This window comes from Odocoileus virginianus, chromosome 9 (assembly GCF_023699985.2).
Source record: "Odocoileus virginianus isolate 20LAN1187 ecotype Illinois chromosome 9, Ovbor_1.2, whole genome shotgun sequence".
NCBI classification, from domain to species: domain Eukaryota; kingdom Metazoa; phylum Chordata; class Mammalia; order Artiodactyla; family Cervidae; genus Odocoileus; species Odocoileus virginianus.
This window is the reverse complement of record NC_069682.1, coordinates 68,631,104-68,652,623: the sequence shown is the minus strand read 5'-3', so window position 1 is coordinate 68,652,623 and position 21,520 is coordinate 68,631,104. Positions and strand designations below refer to the sequence as shown.

The 21,520-nt window shown below is 49.8% G+C and overlaps 2 protein-coding genes across 2 annotated transcripts in view; one reads left to right on the top strand and one right to left on the bottom strand.

Moving 5' to 3' along the window:
- The first annotated feature begins 2,241 nt into the window (after window positions 1–2,241).
- Window positions 2,242–9,177, top strand: KCNS1 (potassium voltage-gated channel modifier subfamily S member 1). The gene is made up of 2 exons (XM_020911417.2): window positions 2,242–3,267; window positions 6,089–9,177. The coding sequence occupies exons 1-2, from the start codon at window positions 2,242–2,244 to the stop codon at window positions 6,557–6,559; spliced, it is 1,497 nt and encodes a 498-aa protein (XP_020767076.2). The 3' UTR covers window positions 6,560–9,177.
- A 5,912-nt stretch (window positions 9,178–15,089) lies between these two features.
- STK4 (serine/threonine kinase 4) overlaps window positions 15,090–21,520 on the bottom strand; it is an 89,632-nt gene continuing 83,201 nt past the window's right edge. The window contains exon 11 of the mRNA XM_020911481.2: window positions 15,090–19,354. Within this exon, the coding sequence (XP_020767140.1) occupies window positions 19,196–19,354 (159 nt within the window). The 3' untranslated portion in view covers window positions 15,090–19,195. The remainder of the gene's footprint in view (window positions 19,355–21,520) is intronic.

Sequence of the window (21,520 nt, the reverse complement as noted above, 5' to 3'; positions counted from 1 at the left end):
GAAAAGGATTTGCCCACAGTCATGTGCCTAATGGGTGATGGAACTGGAATAGAAACCCCATCTTTTGACTCCAAGTCCAGTAGAGGCATAGAGGCTGCATCACATATGTATTTATTGTGCACGAATTATGTGCCAGGAATGGTGCTGCCCATAAACAATCTGCCTCATTTAATCCTCCAAACTTCTCATAGAACCTAAGATGTTCCCCAGTTCACAGATGAGAAAACCGAAGCTCAGAGAGGGGCATGATTCTGGTCAAGGTCAACAGTTAGTAAATGGCAGATGCAGAATTTGAACCCAAGTCTAATGAGGGAAGTGTGATGAACTGACATTTATTGAGCATCTATTGTGTTCCAGGGGCCTCTGCACACATACTCACAATAACTCTTCACCGGAATGTATTATCTCCATTCTGTAGATAAGGGAGCTAAAACCCAGAGCTGCAGGAGACTGGCCAGAGGTCACACAAGTGACAGAGGTAAGGACAAAATCCACACCTACTTAAACACCAGGCCTAGGGTGAGTGAAAGGTACTCTGTGTGCTTCCTGTCAGGCACTGGGCCAGCAGCTGGATACACACTCAGTCCCTGGTCCAGCCTGAGAAGCAGGCATTACTGAAGTAATCTCAGTAATCTGATGAGATTACTGAGGGTCAGGAGGTGAGTCACTAGCCCTTGAATCCAGCAGAGCTTGGAGACAGTGAGCAGTGGAAGGAGCTAACATTTCCCGAGTATCCACTAAGGCTGATCATGTCCATAACCTACCTTAATCCTCCAGCTTTTGAGAGCAGGTGCTATTGTCTGCATTGTGAATTGTGCATCGTGCCAGAAACAGAAATCTGGAGAAAAGCATCTTCTTCAAGGCTCCAGCTGCATTGGGGTGGTGATAAGCCCAGGTTTGCCTAACTCTGGGAGACAGTAAAACAGGTGAAAGACTTACCACACCCTTCTGGAGCCAGGCCTGCTAAAGGCGTTAGATCATTTAACTTTTTTAACCACGCCTGGCAATGGTTGACAGAAGCTCTGAAAGGTGACATGACTTCCTTATGGTCACACAAGAGTGCCAAAATTCTGTCTGATTGACTCTTAGGGTTGTTGTTCAGTCACTAAGTCATATCTGACACTTTGCGACCCTATGGACTATAGCCCGCCAGGCTCCCCCGTCCATGGGATGTTCCAGGCAATCTACTGGAGTGGGTTGCCATGCCCTCCTCCAGGGCATTTTCCTGACCCAGGAATCAAACCCATGTCTCCTGCATTAGCAGGTGGATTCTTTACTGCTGAGCCCCCACGGAAGCCCTCTGACAGGCTCTGCAGATGTTTTAAAAAGTCTAAGCCAATGACTCTCAATCCTGACCGTGCATCAGAATCACCCTCCAAACTTGTTGAAACACACACTGCTGAATCTCCTCCCCTGAGTCTGTGATTCAGCAAGTCCCCAGCAAGCTAAGAATATGCTGCATCTTTGACAAATCCCCAAGTGATGACGCTGCTAGCTCAGGGAATGCACCTTAAGATCTTCTGGTCTAAATTGATTCTCCCAATAACCCTAGATAGTAAGCATTACTATCCCATTGTGTAAAAGAGGAAACTGAGGTTCAAAGTACCGGCTTGTCCAAGATACTGTAGGAAACCTCTGGTGTGCAAAAATCCAAGTTTGGGCAAGGAGACATACTGTATGGGCAGCCAGCAGGTGCCAGGACATCCTGCCTTCAATAACTCATCATCCAAGGTACAGCTCAGCATTTCCTTTACGTAAATGAAGGAGGCGGACTCGGTGATTTGGCCACAGACCCCCCGTCGGGGAATGAGAGATATTCAAACCCAAGCCTGACTCTTGAGGCCAGAGGGCACCTGACACTCACCGTGCGCCTATGGCACACCAGACGCTTGACACGGCGCCTCCAACACGCCTGGCTGGTGGATGGCGCGGGGGCGGATTTAGACCTGGTCTCTGGGGAAGGGGCTAGGCACTAGGGCTTCCCTGATGACTCAGATGGTAAAGCGTCTGCCTGCAATGCGCGCAGGGTTGGGAAGATCCCCTTGAGAAGGAAATGGCAACCCACTCCAGCACCCTTTCCTGGAAAATCCCATGGACAGAGGAGCCTGGCGGGCTACAGTCCATTGGGTCACAAAGAATGAGACATGACTGAGCGACCTCACTTTCATTTTGGGGAAGGGAGGTCCGAGGACGCCCCCTTCAGCGTGACCCTTCCTGTCCGTAGGCCAGGGCGCCGCAGCCATGGTGAGCGAGTCCCCGGGGCCCGGCGCCCGGGTCCCCTGGCGGCGAAGCGACGAAGCGCTGCGCGTGAACGTGGGCGGCGTGCGGCGGCGGCTGAGCGCGCGCGCCCTGGCGCGCTTCCCGGGCACGCGGCTGGGTCGCCTGCAGGCCGCGGCGTCTGAGGAGCAGGCGCGGCGCCTGTGTGATGACTACGATGCGGCGGCGCGCGAGTTCTACTTCGATCGGCACCCGGGCTTCTTCCTAGGCCTGCTGCACTTCTACCGCACCGGCCACCTGCACGTGCTCGATGAGCTGTGCGTCTTCGCCTTCGGCCAGGAGGCCGACTACTGGGGCCTGAGCGAGAGCGCGCTGGCCACGTGCTGCCGCGCGCGCTACCTGGAGCGGCGGGTGACGCGGCCGCGCGCCTGGGACGAGGACAGCGACACGCCGAGCAGCGTGGACCCGTGCCCCGACGAGATCTCCGACGTGCAGCGCGAGCTGGCGCGCTACGGGGCGGCGCGCTGCGGCCGCCTGCGCCGCCGCCTCTGGCTCACCATGGAGAACCCGGGCTACTCGCTGCCCAGCAAGCTCTTCAGCTGCGTCTCCATCGGCGTGGTGCTCGCCTCCATCGCCGCCATGTGCATCCACAGCCTGCCCGAGTACCAGGCCCGCGAGGCGGCGGCCGCGGTGGCGGCGGTGGCCGCGGGCCGCAGCCCCGAGGGCGTGCGCGACGACCCGGTGCTGCGGCGCCTCGAGTACTTCTGCATCGCCTGGTTCAGCTTCGAAGTGTCTTCGCGCCTGCTGCTAGCGCCCAGCACGCGCAACTTCTTCTGCCACCCGCTCAACCTCATCGACATCGTGTCCGTCCTGCCCTTCTACCTCACGCTGCTGGCCGGCGCGGCGCTCCGAGACCGGGGCGGAGCGGGTGGCGAGGAGCTGGGCGATCTGGGCAAGGTGGTGCAGGTGTTCCGTCTCATGCGCATCTTCCGCGTGCTCAAGTTGGCGCGCCACTCCACCGGTCTGCGCTCGCTGGGCGCAACGCTCAAGGTAGGGGGTGGGGGTTCGGGGAGGTGGGTGTAACCGTGGGGCGGGTGAGCAGGGGCCCTTCCTGGTCAGCGGTGTCCAGGCTCAGGATACCAGGTGTGCATTTCAACAGGAGGTCTTTCTGTTATCCATTTCCCAGGGGAGAAGGGGAAAATCGAGGCAGAGCTTAACGAAACCAAAAACATACAAAAAAAAAGACATTATTTTGGAGCTATCTGTCAAAACATCGTTGCTGTCCAGTCACTAAGTCGTGTCCAACTCTTTGCAAGTCAACCATCATAAAAATAGGCAAAGCAGGGTTAAATATGCAAAGCTGGCTTCTCCCAGTGAGCCTTTGTGCTAGCATTATCCAAGAACACAGGTATCATAGGTCTCTCTGCCTAGGCTAAGTCTAGCAGTGGGTCCAGAGCTAACACTTACTGAATGCTGCCTCTGTGCCAGTTTCATATCCATTCTCAACTTTATCCTCAGGAAGATGCTCTTATTTATTCCCTTCCAGTAGATGAAGAAGCTGAGGTCCGAGGGTTGGCTTTTTAAAGCCTGGTTGAACTTACTGAGCAGCCGCCCTGTGTCAGGCCCTGCACTGGTGGTGAATCCCTGCCCCGCAAGCTTACCCTCAAGGGGGTGAAATTGACCTGTTTGGAGGAGGGAGGAAATGCGAACAGCTTGGATGAAGGTCTGGAGAGGAATAAGGGTGATGCTGGGAGGGGGACTTGGAGGGAAGGACATGCCCACTGAGGAGGCTGGAGAGGTAAGGGGGGCAGGGTACTGAAGGGCCCTCAATTTTGTTTTTAAATGTTTTATTTTAATTAATTTGGCTGCGCCAGGTCTTAGTTGTGGCACACCAGCACTCTTAGTTGGACCATGTGGGATCTAGTTCTCTGACCAGGGATTGACCCCAGGCCCCCTGCACTGGGAGCATGGACTCTAAGCCACTGGACCGCCCGGCAAGTCCCTGGCCCACAGCTTTGGATTTTATCCCGCGGGAATAGGGGATCCTGTGAGAGTTTTAAACAGGGTAGGTATTTCTATGACTACTTTGCAGATGTGGAAACTGAGGCTCCAAGAGGTGGCAGGACTTGTCAGAAGTTCCTCAGGGAGTAAGTGGGACAGCCCAGAGAGGAGTCCAGCTGGTCCTGACTCTAGCACCTCAGCTTTTTCTCCTGAAGGTCCATGCAACCCTGTTAAGAATCCCTAAAAGATGCTAAAAGGTCCCTTCCATGCATAGCTTAGGAAAACGTTCTGCATGCTCTTATGGCAGGGCAGCTAGGATGCTGAATGCAAGCAGGGCAGCTGGGCAGAATGCTGGGACAGGTAGATGGAATTCATTTGCCAGACTTCCTGAACTCGGCATCTCTCCAGCGCCCCAGAACCCTGCCTCCACCCTGCAGGGAGCCAGGACCTGATGCTGCTAACTTTTTCAAGGAAGGAGAAGAGTACTGACCAAAGCAGCAGAGTCTGAGACACGGGTGAAAGACTCCTGATGAGGCCCCTGGCCAGCAGCCACTTTCTTATTACCCGGGCATTTACAAAATCTCTGGCTCTACCGCAGACCTGGGCTTCTCTGAATGCTCAGCAATAATCTGCCTGCCAATGCAGGAGATTTGGGTCTGATCCCTGGGTTGAAAAGATCTCCTGAAGAAGGAAATGGCAACCCACCTGAGTATTCTTGACTGGAAAATCCCATGGACAGAGGAGCCTGGCAGACTACAGTCCACGGGGTTGCAAGAGTCAGACACAACTTGGCAACTAAGTAATAACCCCAGAAATACTGAATTGGTCCTCCCTACCTGATTTCTCCACCGTATGGGCTTCTGTGGTGGCTCAGATGGTGAAGAATCCACCTGCAATTCTGGAGACCTGGGTTTGATCCCTGGTTGGGAAGATCCCCTGGAGAAGGGCATGGCAACCCACTCTAGTATTTTTGCTGAGAGACTCCCCATGGACAGCGGAGCCTGGCGGGCTACAGTCCACAGGTTGCAAAGAGTCAGACACATTTGAGCAACTAAGCACATCAGCAGACATGATGTCTCTCCACCTTATAGTTGGGAGGCCCTGTTCCGGACCAGGGGTTCTCAGCCCTGGCACTGGGGACATTTACGGCCAGATAATTCCTTGTTGATGGGCCTGTCCTGTGCATTGTAGGGTGTTTAGCAGCATCCCTGGCCTCTACCACTGATGCCAGTACTAGGTAGATGTTTCTACCTAGATGCCAATAGCACACCTGCCCTCAAAATGACTCCAGATATTGCTGCATGTCCCGTGGGGGCACAGTCACCCTAGAGAATCAGTGCCATAGGGCTTGGCCTCAGGGGCAGAATAAATATAGATACCCACAGGCAAGTGCATTCAATAGGTGGTCCAGGGAACCTATGTATCCTCTCAGCTTCCTTGAGTGGCAGAAAATATTTTTGTCCTTATCAGAACTAGGACAGACCAAAGGACATGAACCCACCTCTTTGCATTGTGGAATATAAGCTGTGGTTCTCTTGGTTTTTCAACAGTGGAAAAAATTATGAGCTTTCCATAACTGGCTGGTGTCACCAGTGGCCCCTGCACTAGAAGAAATAGTCATGGCTTAGCTGGCAGGCACCTTGGACAACAGAAATCAGGCCTGTGTTCAATCCTAGGGCAATCTGCTGGCTATCGTAGTTCAAAGATCTTAGTGTGAAGTAGGGGGACTTGGGTGTTGGCATCAGTTCTGCTTTGCTGGGTGACTTCAGGCCTGCCTCTAGGACTATCTGAGCCTCAGTTTCCACACCTGCTCAACACAAGGTCTGTAAGCCCAGCTGACTCTCACGTGGCTTCCTGCATTCTCTTCCAGCACAGCTACCGTGAGGTGGGCATCTTGCTGTTGTATCTGGCCGTGGGGGTGTCCGTGTTCTCCGGCGTGGCCTACACAGCTGAGAAAGATGAGGACGTGGGCTTTGACACCATCCCAGCCTGTTGGTGGTGGGGCACGGTGAGCATGACCACCGTGGGCTATGGAGACGTGGTACCAGTGACGGTGGCTGGCAAGCTGGCGGCCTCGGGCTGCATCCTGGGGGGCATTCTGGTGGTGGCACTCCCCATCACCATCATCTTCAACAAGTTCTCCCACTTCTACCGGCGCCAGAAGGCTCTGGAAGCTGCCGTGCGCAACAGTGACCACCGGGAGTTTGAGGACTTGCTGAGCAGCATCGATGGGGTGTCAGAGGCATCTCTGGAGACCTCTCGCGAGACCTCCCAGGAGGGCAGGTCTGAAGACCTGGAGGCCCAGGCCTCCAGTGGGCCTCCAAACGCTCAGGTTTATTAAAACCAGGGCTCCATGTACCCCCTTCCCACACCCCTGCAGTCAGCTGAAATGGAGCAGAGATTCCTCCCCTGCTTAACTTCTTCGTGAATGACCTCACAGGATCACTCACTCTGGCTTCAGAAATGACACCTGGAGGCTGGGTCCTTTCCTCTAAAGACACAGGGAAGCATAGTGTTATCCTAGACTCTACGAGCCTGCAGAGCAACCCAGAGACCTTTATAAATGAACCTCCAAGCCACCTATAGTACAGGCATGAGCCAAAGAGGGAAAGTCAAAAGGATGCTAACAGTTCCTGAGCACTTCCTATCTGTTAGCCATGTCACATTGACCCTATGTTAGAAGATGAGAATTATCCCCATTTCACAGATGAGGAAACTGAGGCTCAGAGAGGCACAATGACTTGCCTAAATATTACACGGCTAAAAGAGGTGGAGCCAAGGTTGGAATCCCAACTTGTTGATCTGCCAAGGCCAATATTTCTTGCTCTGGTCTTTCTTCTACCCTCACAAAGTTTGCAGGTGGTTTTAGGTGGTTCATGGACCCCCAGAGTTGGTTCATAGTGTTAGACACTTCTGTTAGAGCTAGGGAAAGGACCAGACAGGGGATTCAGATGTAGAATCCCTGGACCTCATCTGTGGTTCTTTTCCAGGACCTTCCAACAAGAGTTAGCTCTCAAAGAGGAGGTCTGGGAGGAAGGACTAGGAGGCTGCCTCCTCAGTGGATGGGTAAGACTTGCTAAGCGATAGTCCTAAGGCTTCCTCCCAGAGCTGGCTTAAGATCCAGAAAATCTGAAGGGGCCCCGGCATGAGGCCCGAAGTCTAGACTCAGCTGTGCTAGGGCTGCTCCATCTCCACATCTCAGCCCTTGTATCAGATGGTCACAGTCTGTGCCCCAGAGGGAGATGAAAGCCAAATGGTTCAGGGGTGGCATTGATTTAGAGCCAACTCAGCTCTGAAGTACTGATGGCAAGGAGCTACTGTGCCTGGACATCTGTCTCCCCTTCCCAAATCCCCTAGGCTGACCTTGGCAGGTCCCTTCTCGCCGTGACGCAGACCTCCAGCCCTGCCTTGGGTCGCCAGCCAGGCAAATTCTTGAGCCTCCTGTTCCTTTTGGCCAGGTCCAGCTCTCATCTTCTCTGGGGCTATGTCTCTTATACTCACCTGCTGACTCCTCTCTCTACTTGCTGAGAAAGTTGGGAGGGAAGGGTTCCTGCAGCCCTTTCCACATACTGTGGCTAGGAGAGCCATCGCAGGACCATCATGGCTGGACTATGGCTCTGACCATCATGGCCGGACTATGGCTCTGACCATCATGGCTGGACTATGGCTCTGATCGTCATGGCTGGACTATGGCTCTGACCATCATGGCTGGACTATGGCTCTGACCTTCATGGCTGGACTATGGCTCTGTCTTTCCCTACGCTGAGCTCCAAGATGGAAGACTCTGTCCCACTGAGCCCGGCTTGGTTCGGACCAGGTGTTTTGTCAATGTTGAATGGATTGACCGATTTGTACAGTCCACTGTGTGCTGGGCGCTGAGGAGAAAGAAAATAGAGAACTTGTCCTCAAGAAAGAGGGCGGAGACGAGATCGAAAAGGAGGTTCTGCCTCCCTCCTCCTTGATTTTTGAGGATTTAAAAATGATTTCCTTATAGATTCTTTCCTCACTCATTCAACCAATACCTTTTGGAAGGGGCATACGCTGGGACTACACGTGTGGCCTGCAGATGTGTTTTGTTTGGCCGAACAGTATTTCTAGTATATTTTTTAATTCAGACATCATTGGGGCAGGCACACTCTCTCCAGTTCCCCATAGCAACCCCCACTTCCCACATACCTGCTCATACATACAGGCGCCACTGTGTCAGCCTCACCACTTCTCAGATCTACATCACCCACCTGGCTTTTGAATTATTAACTGCTTACTAGGTTCCAGAGATACAATGGGGAGGAAAATATATATCCCTGTGCTCATGAAACTTACAGACTAGTGGAGGAAGTAGATTTTAATCCAATAATCACATAAATATGTAATCGTTTTATGAAGTAAAGGGAACTGTAAGCCTGTAAGGGAGCAGGAGCCATTAACCAAGAAGGTCAGAGAAGACTTTTCTGAGCAAGTGGTCACCCCATCATAAGGATAAATACCAAATCAGGCAATGAGGCTGCCTGGAAGTGTGTTTCAAGCAGAGGGAACAGCATGTGCAAAGGCCTTGGGTCCCATACAGGGCCTAGGACACAGTCGGTCCTCACAGGTGGATGGATTCTGAGTCTCCAGATTGGAGCAGAGACTGGAGCTAAGCCAAGGGGCTGCCTATGAATTCACCACGCACACACCAGCCCTCCTACACACTCACCTAATTCCTAGCCCAGCTCTGCCCAGGTCAGGGCACAGAGACCGGAAGGGCTGCATGCACCACCCTTACGGTCTTGCTGGACATACCAAGGAGCCAGATAGCTTCCAGCCTTTGAGCCCCTAGAGCGGGTGTGAGGAAAGCTCAGGGAAGAATCGTCTGGCCTGCGTCCATCAGGAGGCTACATGTGGTCCTGGCAGAAAAGCAACAGCTTACTCCCACTCCTGTGTATCAGTGAAAACCATGATGCAAATAAAGAGTCTGGGTCCAGGGACCTGTGTCTGCCTGTGTGAAGTTGACTGGCTGGTGTGCGTTCTGGATGACTGGGGATGGAGGGTGACACGTGGAGTGACTCAGAATCTGCAATCTCTGGTTCCAGTCTTCAGTTAGGCACAGGTTATAAGCGATGGTGGTGCTAGTGGTAAAGAACCTGCCTGCCAGTGCAGGAGACATAAGAGATGCGGGTTCAATCCCTGGGTTGGGAAGATCCCCTGGAGGAGGGCATGGAAACCCACTCCAGTATTCTTGCCTGGAGAATCCCCATGGACAGAGGAGCCTGGCAGGTCACAGTCCATAGGGTTGCAAACAGTCAGGACTGAATTGACTTAGCACATAAGTGATAGGAACAGGAATCCAGCTGATTACTTAGTCAAAAAGCATAATTCGTTAGAGTAAATAATTGAAATGATGAACAACAGTTACAATTAGAGTTCTTTGTTTACAAGCAAGAGAAACTGACTTCCTTAAAATGATACTTAATTTATTGGAAGGTATATTAGTTTCTGGTGGTTTCAAATTTTCTACAAATTTGATGAAACAAACTTGAAACAACAGAAATTTATTCTCTCGCGGTTCTGGGAGCCAGAAATCCAAAATCAGTGTGTGAGCAGGGCCACATTCCCTCCAGATGCTCCAGGGTGAACCCCGCTCCTAGCCTCTTCTAGCTTGTGGGGGCTGCCAGCATCCCTTGACTTGTGGCTGCATCACTCAAGTTTCTGCCTCTGTCGTCACATTGCCTTCTCCTCTATGTGTCAGATCTCCCAAAAACTCTTGTTCATAAGGAGAATTGTGATGGCATTTAGGGCCCACTAGGATAATCCAAGATAATCTCATCTCAAGATCATTAACTTCATCACATCTGCAAAAAGACCCTTTGTCCAAATGAGGTAACATTTACAGGTTCCAGAGATTAGGATGTGAGCATATCTCTGGAACCACGATTCAGCCCACAACAGGAAGGTATTGGTGAAGTTCACAGGGGACGTCTCTGGTGGTCCAGTGGTTAAGAATCTGCCTTTCAATGCAGGAGATGCAGGTTTGATCCCTAGTTGGGGAACTAAGATCCCATATACTTCGGAGCAACTAAGCCCTCTTGCCACAATTACTGAGCCCGTGCACTCTTACTGCTCTGCACGGAGAAGAGGTGTACCTCGATGAACACTCACACAGCCAAAATCAAATAAAAAGTTTAAAAATGGGTGAAGTTCACCCAATCAAAGGAAAAGCTGGCCAGTACTCAGAAAACATAGGAATGAGGGGAGCTCTAGGGATCTCAGTGGCAGGACCCATGAACCTTCTGCTGAGGACACAGCCATTCAAATGATCCATGTCCAATCTCCTCCCTTCCCTGTATCCTTCTCCTTGTGGTCCCAATCCCAGGAGAGAGGTAGATTTGTCTAGCTTGAGTCATATGCCTCTCCCTTGATGGGGATGGAGGGCAGGGTACCTGGATAAACAGCTACAACAGATCACTTGGGGTGGAAGAAGGGTAGTTACCCAAAGAAAATCTACATGATGTCAGCAAAATAAAGGGGAGGAATGTTAATAGGCAACAATTGCAGGTGTAATTACATTCCAACCCCTGACTGCCCACCACATCATAGTCTCGCATCTTCTTCCCAATTTGCACAATTTTATAAAAGTTTCTAACATGAGGAAACCATCTTGTATATAATTAAAAATATCCTTTTGCTCTCCAGGCCCTATTAATGTGACTTAATCAATGCAGTGGATCAGTTTGATGTGTGGAACAAGGATCATCAGGGAATCAGTCTTCCTGCTGCAGAGCTGGAGAGTTAAGGTCTGCCTGTGAGTTGGAAAACTGTTATCCTTTCAAGCAAACAGTAAAGTGCTTCCTATGGTTTCTTTTTCTTCAAATAGTGAAACCCTTAGATGTGTATTAGCTCCAGGGACTGTAATTAGGAGCGTGTTTCTAACACAGAAGCTAAAATGGGAATTGCCACTTGATTAATGTCATTTTCTAAGACTCTTCTCGTTTTGCACCAAACTGGAAAATAACAGTTTTGTTGTTTGTTTTGTTTTAAAATTCTATTTAATTTTATTATCTCATCCTTTAAAAAAATTTTATGTGGCTATGCTGGGTCTTAATTGCAGTATGTGGGATCTAGTTCTTTGACCAAGGATCAAACCCGGGCCCCCTGCATTGGGAGCAAGGAATCTTAAACGCTGGTCCACCAGGGAAGTCCCCTGAATGGTGTTTTGAATGGAATCATCACCCTGCAGGAGTTTTGGTAGAAGCACTAATCTTTCAGCCTCCCTAAAGATGTGGGATCTCTGTTGAGTTCTCCATTTTGAAACAGTTAATTGAATTCTATTGGCCTTTTGTATTATAATGGCCTCCATGGATCTGGAGCCAATGTAGGAATCTTTTCCAACTGTCACTCCGAAACTGAAGATACAGGATAGCTTTGGGATCCCACTAGACCTCCAGTGATAGGGACCAAAGTCAAAACATGGTTTTTCACATGATTGGTGGACCTACAGTGGTCCTCTGGGTCCCTGACAATTGGTAGTAGCTTGAAGTCTTCATCCAAAGTTCCCTAAAAGATTTGGGTCTTTCCGTTTCTTCCACACCCAGTTACCCTGGAAAATGGCCACAAGTCCTTCTGCAAGAGAAATGTTCACATTCCACTCATGCCGGAGTCCTTCCTCCAGGTTAGTTGTGTATGCTTCATTCTATCAATAAAAGAACTCAAGCCTGGGTGTTTTGGGTGGCGGTCTGTAACTATCATAGTGGCTTAAGTCAGGGCCCCATTCGCAATCTCTTATTTCAGATCAGAAAACAGAGACCCAGGGAGGTTCACAGTCATACTTGAGTTTGTCTGTGTGGAGATGAGCTTTTTAGCTCAAATAAGGACCAAGCAGGGTTTTTGAGGGCTTTCCTGGTGGCTCAGATGGTAAAGAATCTGCCTGCAATGCAGCAGACCCAGGTTCGATCCCTGGGTTGGGAAGATCCCCTGGAGAAGAGAAATGGCTACCCACTCCATTGTTCCTGCCTGGAGAATCTCATGGACAGAAGAGCCTGGTGGGCCACAGTCCATGCGGTGTTGGACCCGACTGAGCGACTAACACACACAGTCACACACTGTGTTCATACTGGAAAGTGGAGGTGGAAGGGAAGCTGGTTGACTCATAAGGTAATTTTTGAGGCTCTCAAGAGTAAAGATCATCCCTGGTAGCTCAGATGGTAAAGCATCTGCCTACAGTGTGGGAGACCTGGTTCAATCCCTGGGTCAGGAAGATCCCCTGGAGAAGGAAATGGCAAAGCATTCCAGTACTCTTGCCTGGAAAATCCCATGGACAGAGGAGCCTGGTAGGCTACAGTCAATGGGGTCGCAAAGAGTCTGACACGACTGAGCGACTTCACTTCTTATGGACTAATAATAACCACCCTTCATGTATCTGGCACACTACAGTTAAAGTGATTTGACGTCCATTATCTCATACCCTTCTCACAATAACCCTGCAAGGAAGCAGCAACAGTAATAAAATAGTGTAATCATTATTGGGCAGATTCAGGAAACTAGTCAAAGTCAAAAAGTAGTGAATAAAAAAGAGCAGTGAATCAGGGATTCAAGCTCGGGCTTCCTAATACTGTCGTGTTCTCACCTGGCATCACGTCCCACTGTCATCACTTTCTCTGCCAAACTTAACTCCCCAGGGATCGCTGAAGGAAGTGACTTTGAAATGTGGGTCCCATTATGAATTGCTTCTTTCCTCCGGGTTCTGGACGCTGTGCATAGGTGCTGGCTGGGATAGTCCTTGATGACTACCAGCCCTCTCATTTCAGGCCAACCAAGTCCTGTGCCTGAGTGTAGAAAGAATTTTCCAGAAAGTTTTAATAAGCTGAGAAGCTAACCACATATGGCAGGAGCCTTTGAGATGAAAGGGACAGTGTCTTTCAGAATCATGACTGCTAGAAATGAGGAGTAGGACAAGGACAGATGTTGACTGGTGCTCTTGTTCCAAAGGAATAGGTTCAGAACCTTCAGGAAAACCATGCATTGAGGAGGGACTGGGCACAGCTTGCTCTTGGAGTCAGATCTGGTTCGGATATTGACCCTACCACTTACCAGCTGCATGACCTTGGATGGGACCTGTTGGGTCTCCAAGAAGCCCATCTCAGGGCCAACCTCCAACCAGGTTGGTAGCCAAAGCCCAGTTCTTCCTCCCTTCTCGGATTGGTAAAGCTCTTTCAGTTACGAGTGACAGAAACCCAACAAGGTGTCCAGAGGTTCTGCTGAGGTCACCAGCTTCTCTCTCCCTGTTCTGCTTTCCTGTGTTGGCTTGTTCTCAGGTGGGAAGGTGTGAAAATTATCTGTATGGGATGGGAGACTATGAGCATTACTCTGTGGTTCAGAGGAAAGAATATGGGCTCTGAGGCCAGAGAGACTTGGGCTTGAGTCTCTTCTACTAGGAGCTGTGTGACCTTAGTTGGATTTCTTTGCCTCTCTGAGCCTGTTCTTTACTTGTCTTGATCTAATAAACTCCTACAACTCAGAGTATTAATATCAAGTTCAAGTGAGATAATACATGTGAAAATGCCTGGTACTGTAATATTATATATTAACCCTCAAAATATACATAGGAAAGAGAGCTCAGCAACCCCTTTCGGAGCTCGTGTTCTCCTTAGTAAAGCAACTCTGCATAGAGGGCACAGGAAAGGAAGTAGTCGCATGTCCAGAGATCACAAGTCAGGCTCATTCTTCTACTCGAGGCCCCAGCTGGGGTCTCAGAATGAACAGTGGGGTCAAGAAACCCGAATTTGAGTTCAGACTCAATGTGGCCGAATCTGGGGCCTCAGTTACATCATTCATCAAAGCAGGATGGTGGCTGAGACAAATGCTGAGGGATAAAGAGTAGCTACCCCGTATGTGTGCACAGGGCTGGGTGGTGACCCTCTGACAGCCTCCGTGTTATCAGGAATAAACACCCAGGCCCCATCCCACATGGCCCTGCATGCCCTTGTCTCACTCCTCTGACCTCACTGCCACCTACTCTGTCCTTCGAACACTGTTTCAGGAACAGTGACTGTCCTTGTAGCAAGTCAAGCTTTTGTTCTTACTCAGGGCCTTAGTTCTTGTTGTTCCTTCAGCTTGGAAAGGGTATTGTCCATGCCTTCCACCTGGTTGGCTTCCTGTCACTCATTTCAAAAGTCATCTTTTCTGGGGCAGGCCTAGATCCCTCTGTGTAGAGCTGTATTTCCCCGCACCGCCACACACACACTGCTCTCAACCTCATTACTCTGCTTTATCTTCTTTTTTTAAATGAGTTAAATGCTTTTTTATTTGGCTGCATCAAGTCTCAGTTGCAGCACATTGGCTCTTTAGTCGAGGTGCACAGGCTTCTCTCTAGTTGTGGCCTGTCAGTTTAGTTGCGCTGGGGCATGTAGGGTCTTAGTTCCCCAACTAGGAATCGAACTCATGCCCCCCTGCAGTGGAAGTGTGGAGGGAGTCTTAACCACTGGATCACCAGGGAAATTCCCTTTTTCATTTTGTATTAGTAAGTTCAGGATGTTATTACCTCCTCCAGAAAAGCTTCCTGGGGCATCCCAGAAGAACTGATTGTCGCTCCTTCCTCCTGTGTCCGCAGGCTGTATACTTCCTTCTGCCATAATATTTTCAGTGCTGTGTGCTCGTGGGCTGGACCGACTCCCCGAGTGGCCTGCCAGACCTGTGTCTGGTTCCATCTTTAAACCCCTGACAACTAGCTCAATACCTGGCACACGGCAGGTGTCCAACAAAAATTTACTCCCTACGCCACCTGCCTCTCCCCTGGCTTTGGATTCTAGAATAAACACAGCACAGAGTCAATGGTTCACAATACCATCATCCAGGCTATAGATGGAGGATGTTGTTTTTAAAAAGAGAACAGTCTCTGGTCCAAAGAACAGTTTATTTAAAACAAAGGTGACAAAAGTGGAGGAAGGAGGGAGAACAATTCTAACATAAAAGCACATAGGAAGCATCTCAATTTTTTTTTTAAAAAAAGGGCAATGGAGGAAGCTATGTCTCATACATATACAAACTGCTGACCTCAATTGATTATTTACATCCAAACTTTATAAAATAGCATTTCAAGTCAGCACTTAAGCCAGTGTTATTAGTTTTTGTTACAAAAAGTTAAAGCTACAAACTTCACATTTTTAAGTTGTACGTCTGCAAGAGCATTTAAGCTTTTTTTTTTTCCCCAAGTTGGTCCGAGTGCAAGCTGGTGGAAGAGGTTTTCTCCCCCCTCCCAAACACAAAAAAGTACATCAATTCCAAATACAATGACTATAATCCTGATGAAATCCTGATGAAAACACAGACACAGTGCTTAAGAAAGGATGGGGTGATAGGATGTGCACTGGGCAGGAACAATTTTCAGGTAAAAAAAAAGGAGCTGCAGTCTTTAGAGGCAACATGGTATGCTAGAAAGGGCACTGGAAGAAAAGACCTGGATATGAACTCTGGCCCTGCTGTATTCTAGTTTCCTGACTTTGAGCAACAGACTTTACCTCTCAGAGCCTCAGTTTCCTTTTCCGTAAAATGAGGACAAAGATACCTGTATCTCTCAGAGATAATTAAGTTTTAGTAGATGTTGGGCTGTTCAGATTATCTCCTTCTTCGTGAGTGAGATTTGGTACTTTGTATCTTTCAGGGAATTTGTCTGTTTTATTTAAGTTGTTATTAGCCTTTTAATATCTGTAGGGTCTATACTGATGTCACCTCTCTCATTCCTGATACAGTAAGTGCTATTGAGTTTGAAATGATATAATAAATTTCTGGCAGTAGGTGCTAAATAAATGTTTCTTGGATCAGAACCTACAGCTTCAAGGAATCAAGGCCATAGTTCTTAAGTTGCTTCAGAGTACTGGTTCTGTCTGTCTGTCTGTTTATCCATCACACCAAACATTTATCCACCGGTCCATCTGTCTATCAGCTGGTGGCTGGGAGAAGAGACAAGGAAAAATAAAAAATAGAAACTTGCTGCAAAATTACTGATGAGGAAGCAATAAAGATATTCCTGGAGGATCTGAGATTTTTAAAAGACACAGTTAGGTCTGGGTCATTGTTTATTAGGGGAGAACAAGTGAGAGGCCCAGCGTCCCATGGAAGCTGGAATCACAAATGATTGAAGCTCAGGGCTCTACAGGAAGCCAGCTGACCTATCGTGAATTTAGTATCCAAGGAGAAAAATGACTAGGATTGACTTCTCTGCCTTCCTGGCATAAGAAAACAAACACACCTTGTCAGAGAATCTATCTCATCCAAAATAAACTGACTTCTGGCCAAAGGGCTTTGTCTAGCTCAACTGGAAAGCAATGCACTTTGTTGGACCAGCATGTTGGATACACACAAGGAGCTGAAACAAAATAAACTTCAGATCAAGACTCATCACCCAAGAATATTTATGGGGAAAAACGGAATCTTCTTTTACTTGGATCTAGCTTAGGAAGGGAGAAAATGGGCATTCCCCTCCTGTCTGGCCAAGTGCAAAATCCTTTTTAAAAAAAAAAAAGAGAGAGAGGGAGGTAGGGAATGAGAGAGGGAAACTGGGGTAGGACTGTTAATCAGCACAGCAGATAGGGACAGGGAAATTCATGCTTCACACTTTGTTTTTTAACTCACTTGACTGTCAGACTTGACTGATTCAGTGGTTTCCCAACCTAAGAATGCCAGCTAGGGTTTTTTAGTCCATGCAAGAAAAGTGGTCACTTCATTTTTAACAAGGCTTGTTGGATAAACAACAAGGTCTCACGGTATAGCACAGGGAACTATATTCAATATCCTGTGACAAAATATAATAGGAAAGAATATGAAAAGGGATGTATAACTGAGTCACTTTACTATACAGCAGAAGCTAACAAAACACTAAATCAACTATATGTGAATAAAATAAAATTTTAAAAAGAAGACTTGTGACTTTCCTTTTCCCTGTAAATACTGGTCCCACATAGTGATGCTGTGAATCCTGACTTTACCACTTACCAGCTGTACGACCTAGGGAAAGAACTTTTTTCCTGTCTGAACTTGCTTCATCCTCTGTGAAATGAAGAAGAAATACTTAATTCACAGAGTTACTGGGGAGGTTGGAGCTGACATAGAGAGCCTACCTACCTAGCTCAGTGCCTGGCATATAGTAAGGGGTCATGATTGCTAGCTGCCCTTTATTATTATAGCAGGATTTTCAAATTGTCCTCTGTTCTCTGTATCTGCCAAGCAGCTGTGTAACTGGCCAAGCCCTGCAGACCAACAATGGCCTCTTGCATTTTCAATAACTTGCTGTCATTGCAAAGAACAGAATCTGGCCAAAGAGGAACATCCCTGACTCTCCACTGATTCCCAGGTTTGGGCAGCAAGAGCAATTATGGGGTCAAATTACAGTATCCTTAGGTGCAACCCAGTCACGGCTCCCCTATCTGAGGGGAAGAGATTCTAAAAAATAAAAAGCCAGTTGCCTTTCCCAACTGTCTGCTCTCAGCCATGTGACTAAGTGACACGTGGCCTAGAGCCAAAGCCGCAGAGGGATGGCTCGATGCTGTCTGTTGCAAAACCCTCTGACCTGCTTTAGGCTCTGCGTCTGCCTGTGTGATGCTCATGTGCTACCCGGCAGATGCCGCAGAGCTTGTGGGATGGCTGAAACAGAATGATCTTGGCTCCCCGGGGGACTCTCTTCACAGCCAGTTGCCTACTGAAGAGAAAAGCCGGGCAAGTTCCCATTAGCAGGGTTCCCTGGAACTTTACCAAAATGCACACGAGCGCCTTCCTTCAGAGAAGGGGCTGCTTGGCCCAGTGAAGCAGGAGTGAGGGGCCCCACCATCCGTCCCAGCGCTTCCTTTCATTTGCTTTGTGATTTGGGCCATGTCACTTCCCTGCTCTGGGCCGCCATTAGTCCAGATGATGTCTACATGGTCCCTTCCAGCTTCGGCATCCTACACATCTGGGTTGAGTCTCCTGGAGGACAAATCTTAAGTCTGATATTCATTTACCCTTTCCAGACCCCAAGCAGTAAAATGAAAAAAGAAAACAGTCACATGTTTGAATGTGGGTCACAAAAGCAATGCCCCATCCCCTGTCTGTAAGGAACGTGGAGCAAAATGCCACGGGTGTCATCTTCACGTGAATGACGAGAACTTGGAGAGCCTTTTCCCCTTTCGTGGACTGAACGCAGCCCCACTTTGCCGGGAGTTCTGGGTAGGCCTGTGCCCTCGCTTGGATCATGTCTCCTCTTAAGGCACTGGGCAGTGTCTGTGCTGTGACTCTAGGCAGTTGGGAGAGCGGAGGTGGATGAAGGGTGTTGAAACTGCAAAGGCCAAGCTTGCAAGGAGGACGCCAGGCTTCTCCTGGGACTCAGAAAGCCAATGCAAATTGTCTTTCCCAGGACACCACCAATAGCTGTGGAAGCCAGGGGTGGCCCGCGTAAGGCTGAAAGCGTGGCGAAGGGACTGAGCCCAACCTCGTCTGTCAGCAACAGCCCAGCTAGAGGGTGAGGCCGGCTCCAGGGGGTGGAGGGCCCCCCGCAGCCTCCTGGTGTCCTCTGCCCTCATGTTCCACAGTACCGTCATCTTACAGAAAAGAGGCAACTGTTTTAAAACTGTACCTGTACAGAGATGCCACCACACCACGTGGGGAATCTAGTTATAATTTATATATATATGTGCATATTTATATATTTTTTTAAAAAAGTCTTCCAGAAAGAACCACTGAAAGCTACTGGGAGAAGAAAAACAAAGAGACCGCGGGACACTTTCCCAGCGCTCACTCGACGAGGAGTCTCTGGTTCTGGGGTGGGAAAGTCTGAGGTTCAAAGCGCCCACATGAGTCCTGGGAAATGATATATACCTGTCCAGTTCAAATACACATGGCGGGGCGGTGTGCCGCCTGGCTCCGCAGCCCTGGCCGCTGGCGCACTTTCTTGCTTCCTGAGTTCACAGAGGGGGCTCTGGAGAGACGAGGGAGGCGAGCGGGAGTTCACTGGTGGCCTGGGGCCGGGCCGCCCTCAGAAGTTCTGCTGCCGCCGCTTCTTGGCCTCAATGGCATCCAGGATGGGCTGCCGCTTCGACTGGTACTTCTGCCGGATCTCCTCAATCTCCTGCTCCATCATGGGGTCCAGGGCTAGGAGCCTTTTCTGAAGGTCTTCCACCGTCCAACTCTTCAGCTACGAGAGAGGCAGACAGCACAGTCACGACAAGGCCCGGGTCAGTGGCTTCTGGAGACAACCTAGCCTTTTGTTTTTTTTTGGCCGCGCCACTTGGCTTGTGGGATCTTAGTTCCCTGACCAGGGGTTGAACCAGCACCCTTGGCTTTGAAGGTGTGGGGTCCTGACCACTGGAACACCAGAGAAATCCCCCCAGGGAAGGGTTCTAAGTGCTACTCTCTTTGATTTACTGTTCCTTGACCAGGAACCTAATGAAGAAGACTTTCGCCTCCCCTCTCTGGTAAGTTAATGACACTGGATTCATGGTCAGGGCACTAACATAACAGTAATTTGGTATATAATCAGCAGAATGGCTCCTTCCTCGTTCTCGTCCTACCCATAAGCCGGGCGTGTGCACGGCGGCCGTGTCTCCTGGACGCTGCACCAGGAGGACGGCTGCTCCCCGCACCGTCCCGCCTCCCACACTGTCTTGGCACTGGTACACTGATGGGTCATCGCTGGCATTTACTGGGGGCACCACTCTAAGTAAGCACTTTACAGGGATCCTCTACGTAAGTGTCTCAGGAATAGACACAAACCCCGAGTGTGGGTGGGGGGTAGTTGGAGAAGCCCTGAAACTTCTAAGATGAACTTTCCATGAGGCAGAAAGAAAAAAAAAAAGAGGACCTGATATCTACATTAATAACAAAGGCAAGCGTTTCCCCAGTGCTCTCCACGCACCAGACACTGAGTGCTTGATGTATGTTAATATTATACATCCATTAATTCAATCCTCAGGACAATCTTATGATTTCAGTGTATTATTATCCCTACGTTACAGATGAGCAAGCCAAGGAAGAAGGTGGCTCAATGACCTGCCCAGTGGGCAAGAAGTGGCCAAGTCAAGGGACTTTCCTGGTCGTCCAGGGCTTGCGACTTTGCCTTCCAGTGTAGTGGGTGTGGGTTCAATCCCTGGTTGTGGGAGCTAGAATGCCATGTTTCTCAACTGAAAAACCAAAACATAAAAATGGAGGCAATATTATAACAACTTCAATAAAGGCTTAAAAAAGAAAAAGGTCCACATCAAAAAAATCTTGGGGAAAACAGAGAAGTGGCAGAGTCAAGACTGAAACCCGGAGCCCCTGCTCTGACCAGCACTGGGGGAAGGCAGGCCGGCCAAGGCACGGGCTTGAGAACCCACTCAGCCTGCGTCGGGAACATGGTTCTGCCTTGTGCAGACGCTGTGGGACTCCGGCCAGTGGCCAGTCTCTCCGGGGCATCCTCATCTACGGAAGCGGGACACGGGGCCTCACCATGTTTATTGTAAGAATTAAATGAGAGCGGGGCTGTTGGGCTGGCACAGCACCCAGAGCCCTGTGTGCTTCAAGACGGCAGTGCGTGTGACAACACACTCTCCTGGCCACGGCTGGGGGGCGCGGGGCGGGGGGCCCGTCTTCCACCTGTGTCTGCAGCTGTCAGGCACGTGCCCTCATGGCTGTGGCCGTCTCTGTGGAGCGTTCACTGCACCCGAGCGAGGCCAGGCCTGGCGGGCAGGGGTGGGGATGAATGCCAACATTCTCCACAGCAGGTGGTGAGAAATTCTGTGAGCCCACGGCCGGTTGACAGGCGCCGTGTTTCAGGAACTCAAAAGGTTCACTCAAGCGTCACAGGAGATTTATAGACTCATCGGCTGCCCCGGCCCCTTCCTGAGGCCTCAGCAGGGGAGGCGGGGTTGAAAGGTGGGTGAAGGAGCCTCTTTCTGTCCCCTCTCCCTTTAGAGGGTGGAGTGGGAAGCACTCCAGTGGCCTCGGCAGAAATGGCTTAATGACCAGTCACCACAGGAATGTCCCTTGGCCCGCTTCAGGGAGGTGGTCTGAGACGTGAGAAAAGCCTCATAGTTCAAGACGAAAGGTTCTTTGTGAGGTGAGAATGGAAAGACTCGAGAGGGTGGGGGAATGCTGGAAAGTTGGGCTGAAAAGCTCCATCTTGCTTCCAGCCTGTGTGGCTTTATACCATCTCAGAGGTTGGTATTCTTGGCCCAGGGACACCCCAGAGAGCGATGCTTGCCTAGTCTTTAGCTTTTTTTTGGAGCCCTTCTCCAAAGAGAGGACACCTCAAACCTAAAACTGGATGTTACTAGTAGTTCAGGACAGATCCTAACTCTTCACTGGCTGTGTCACCTTGGAC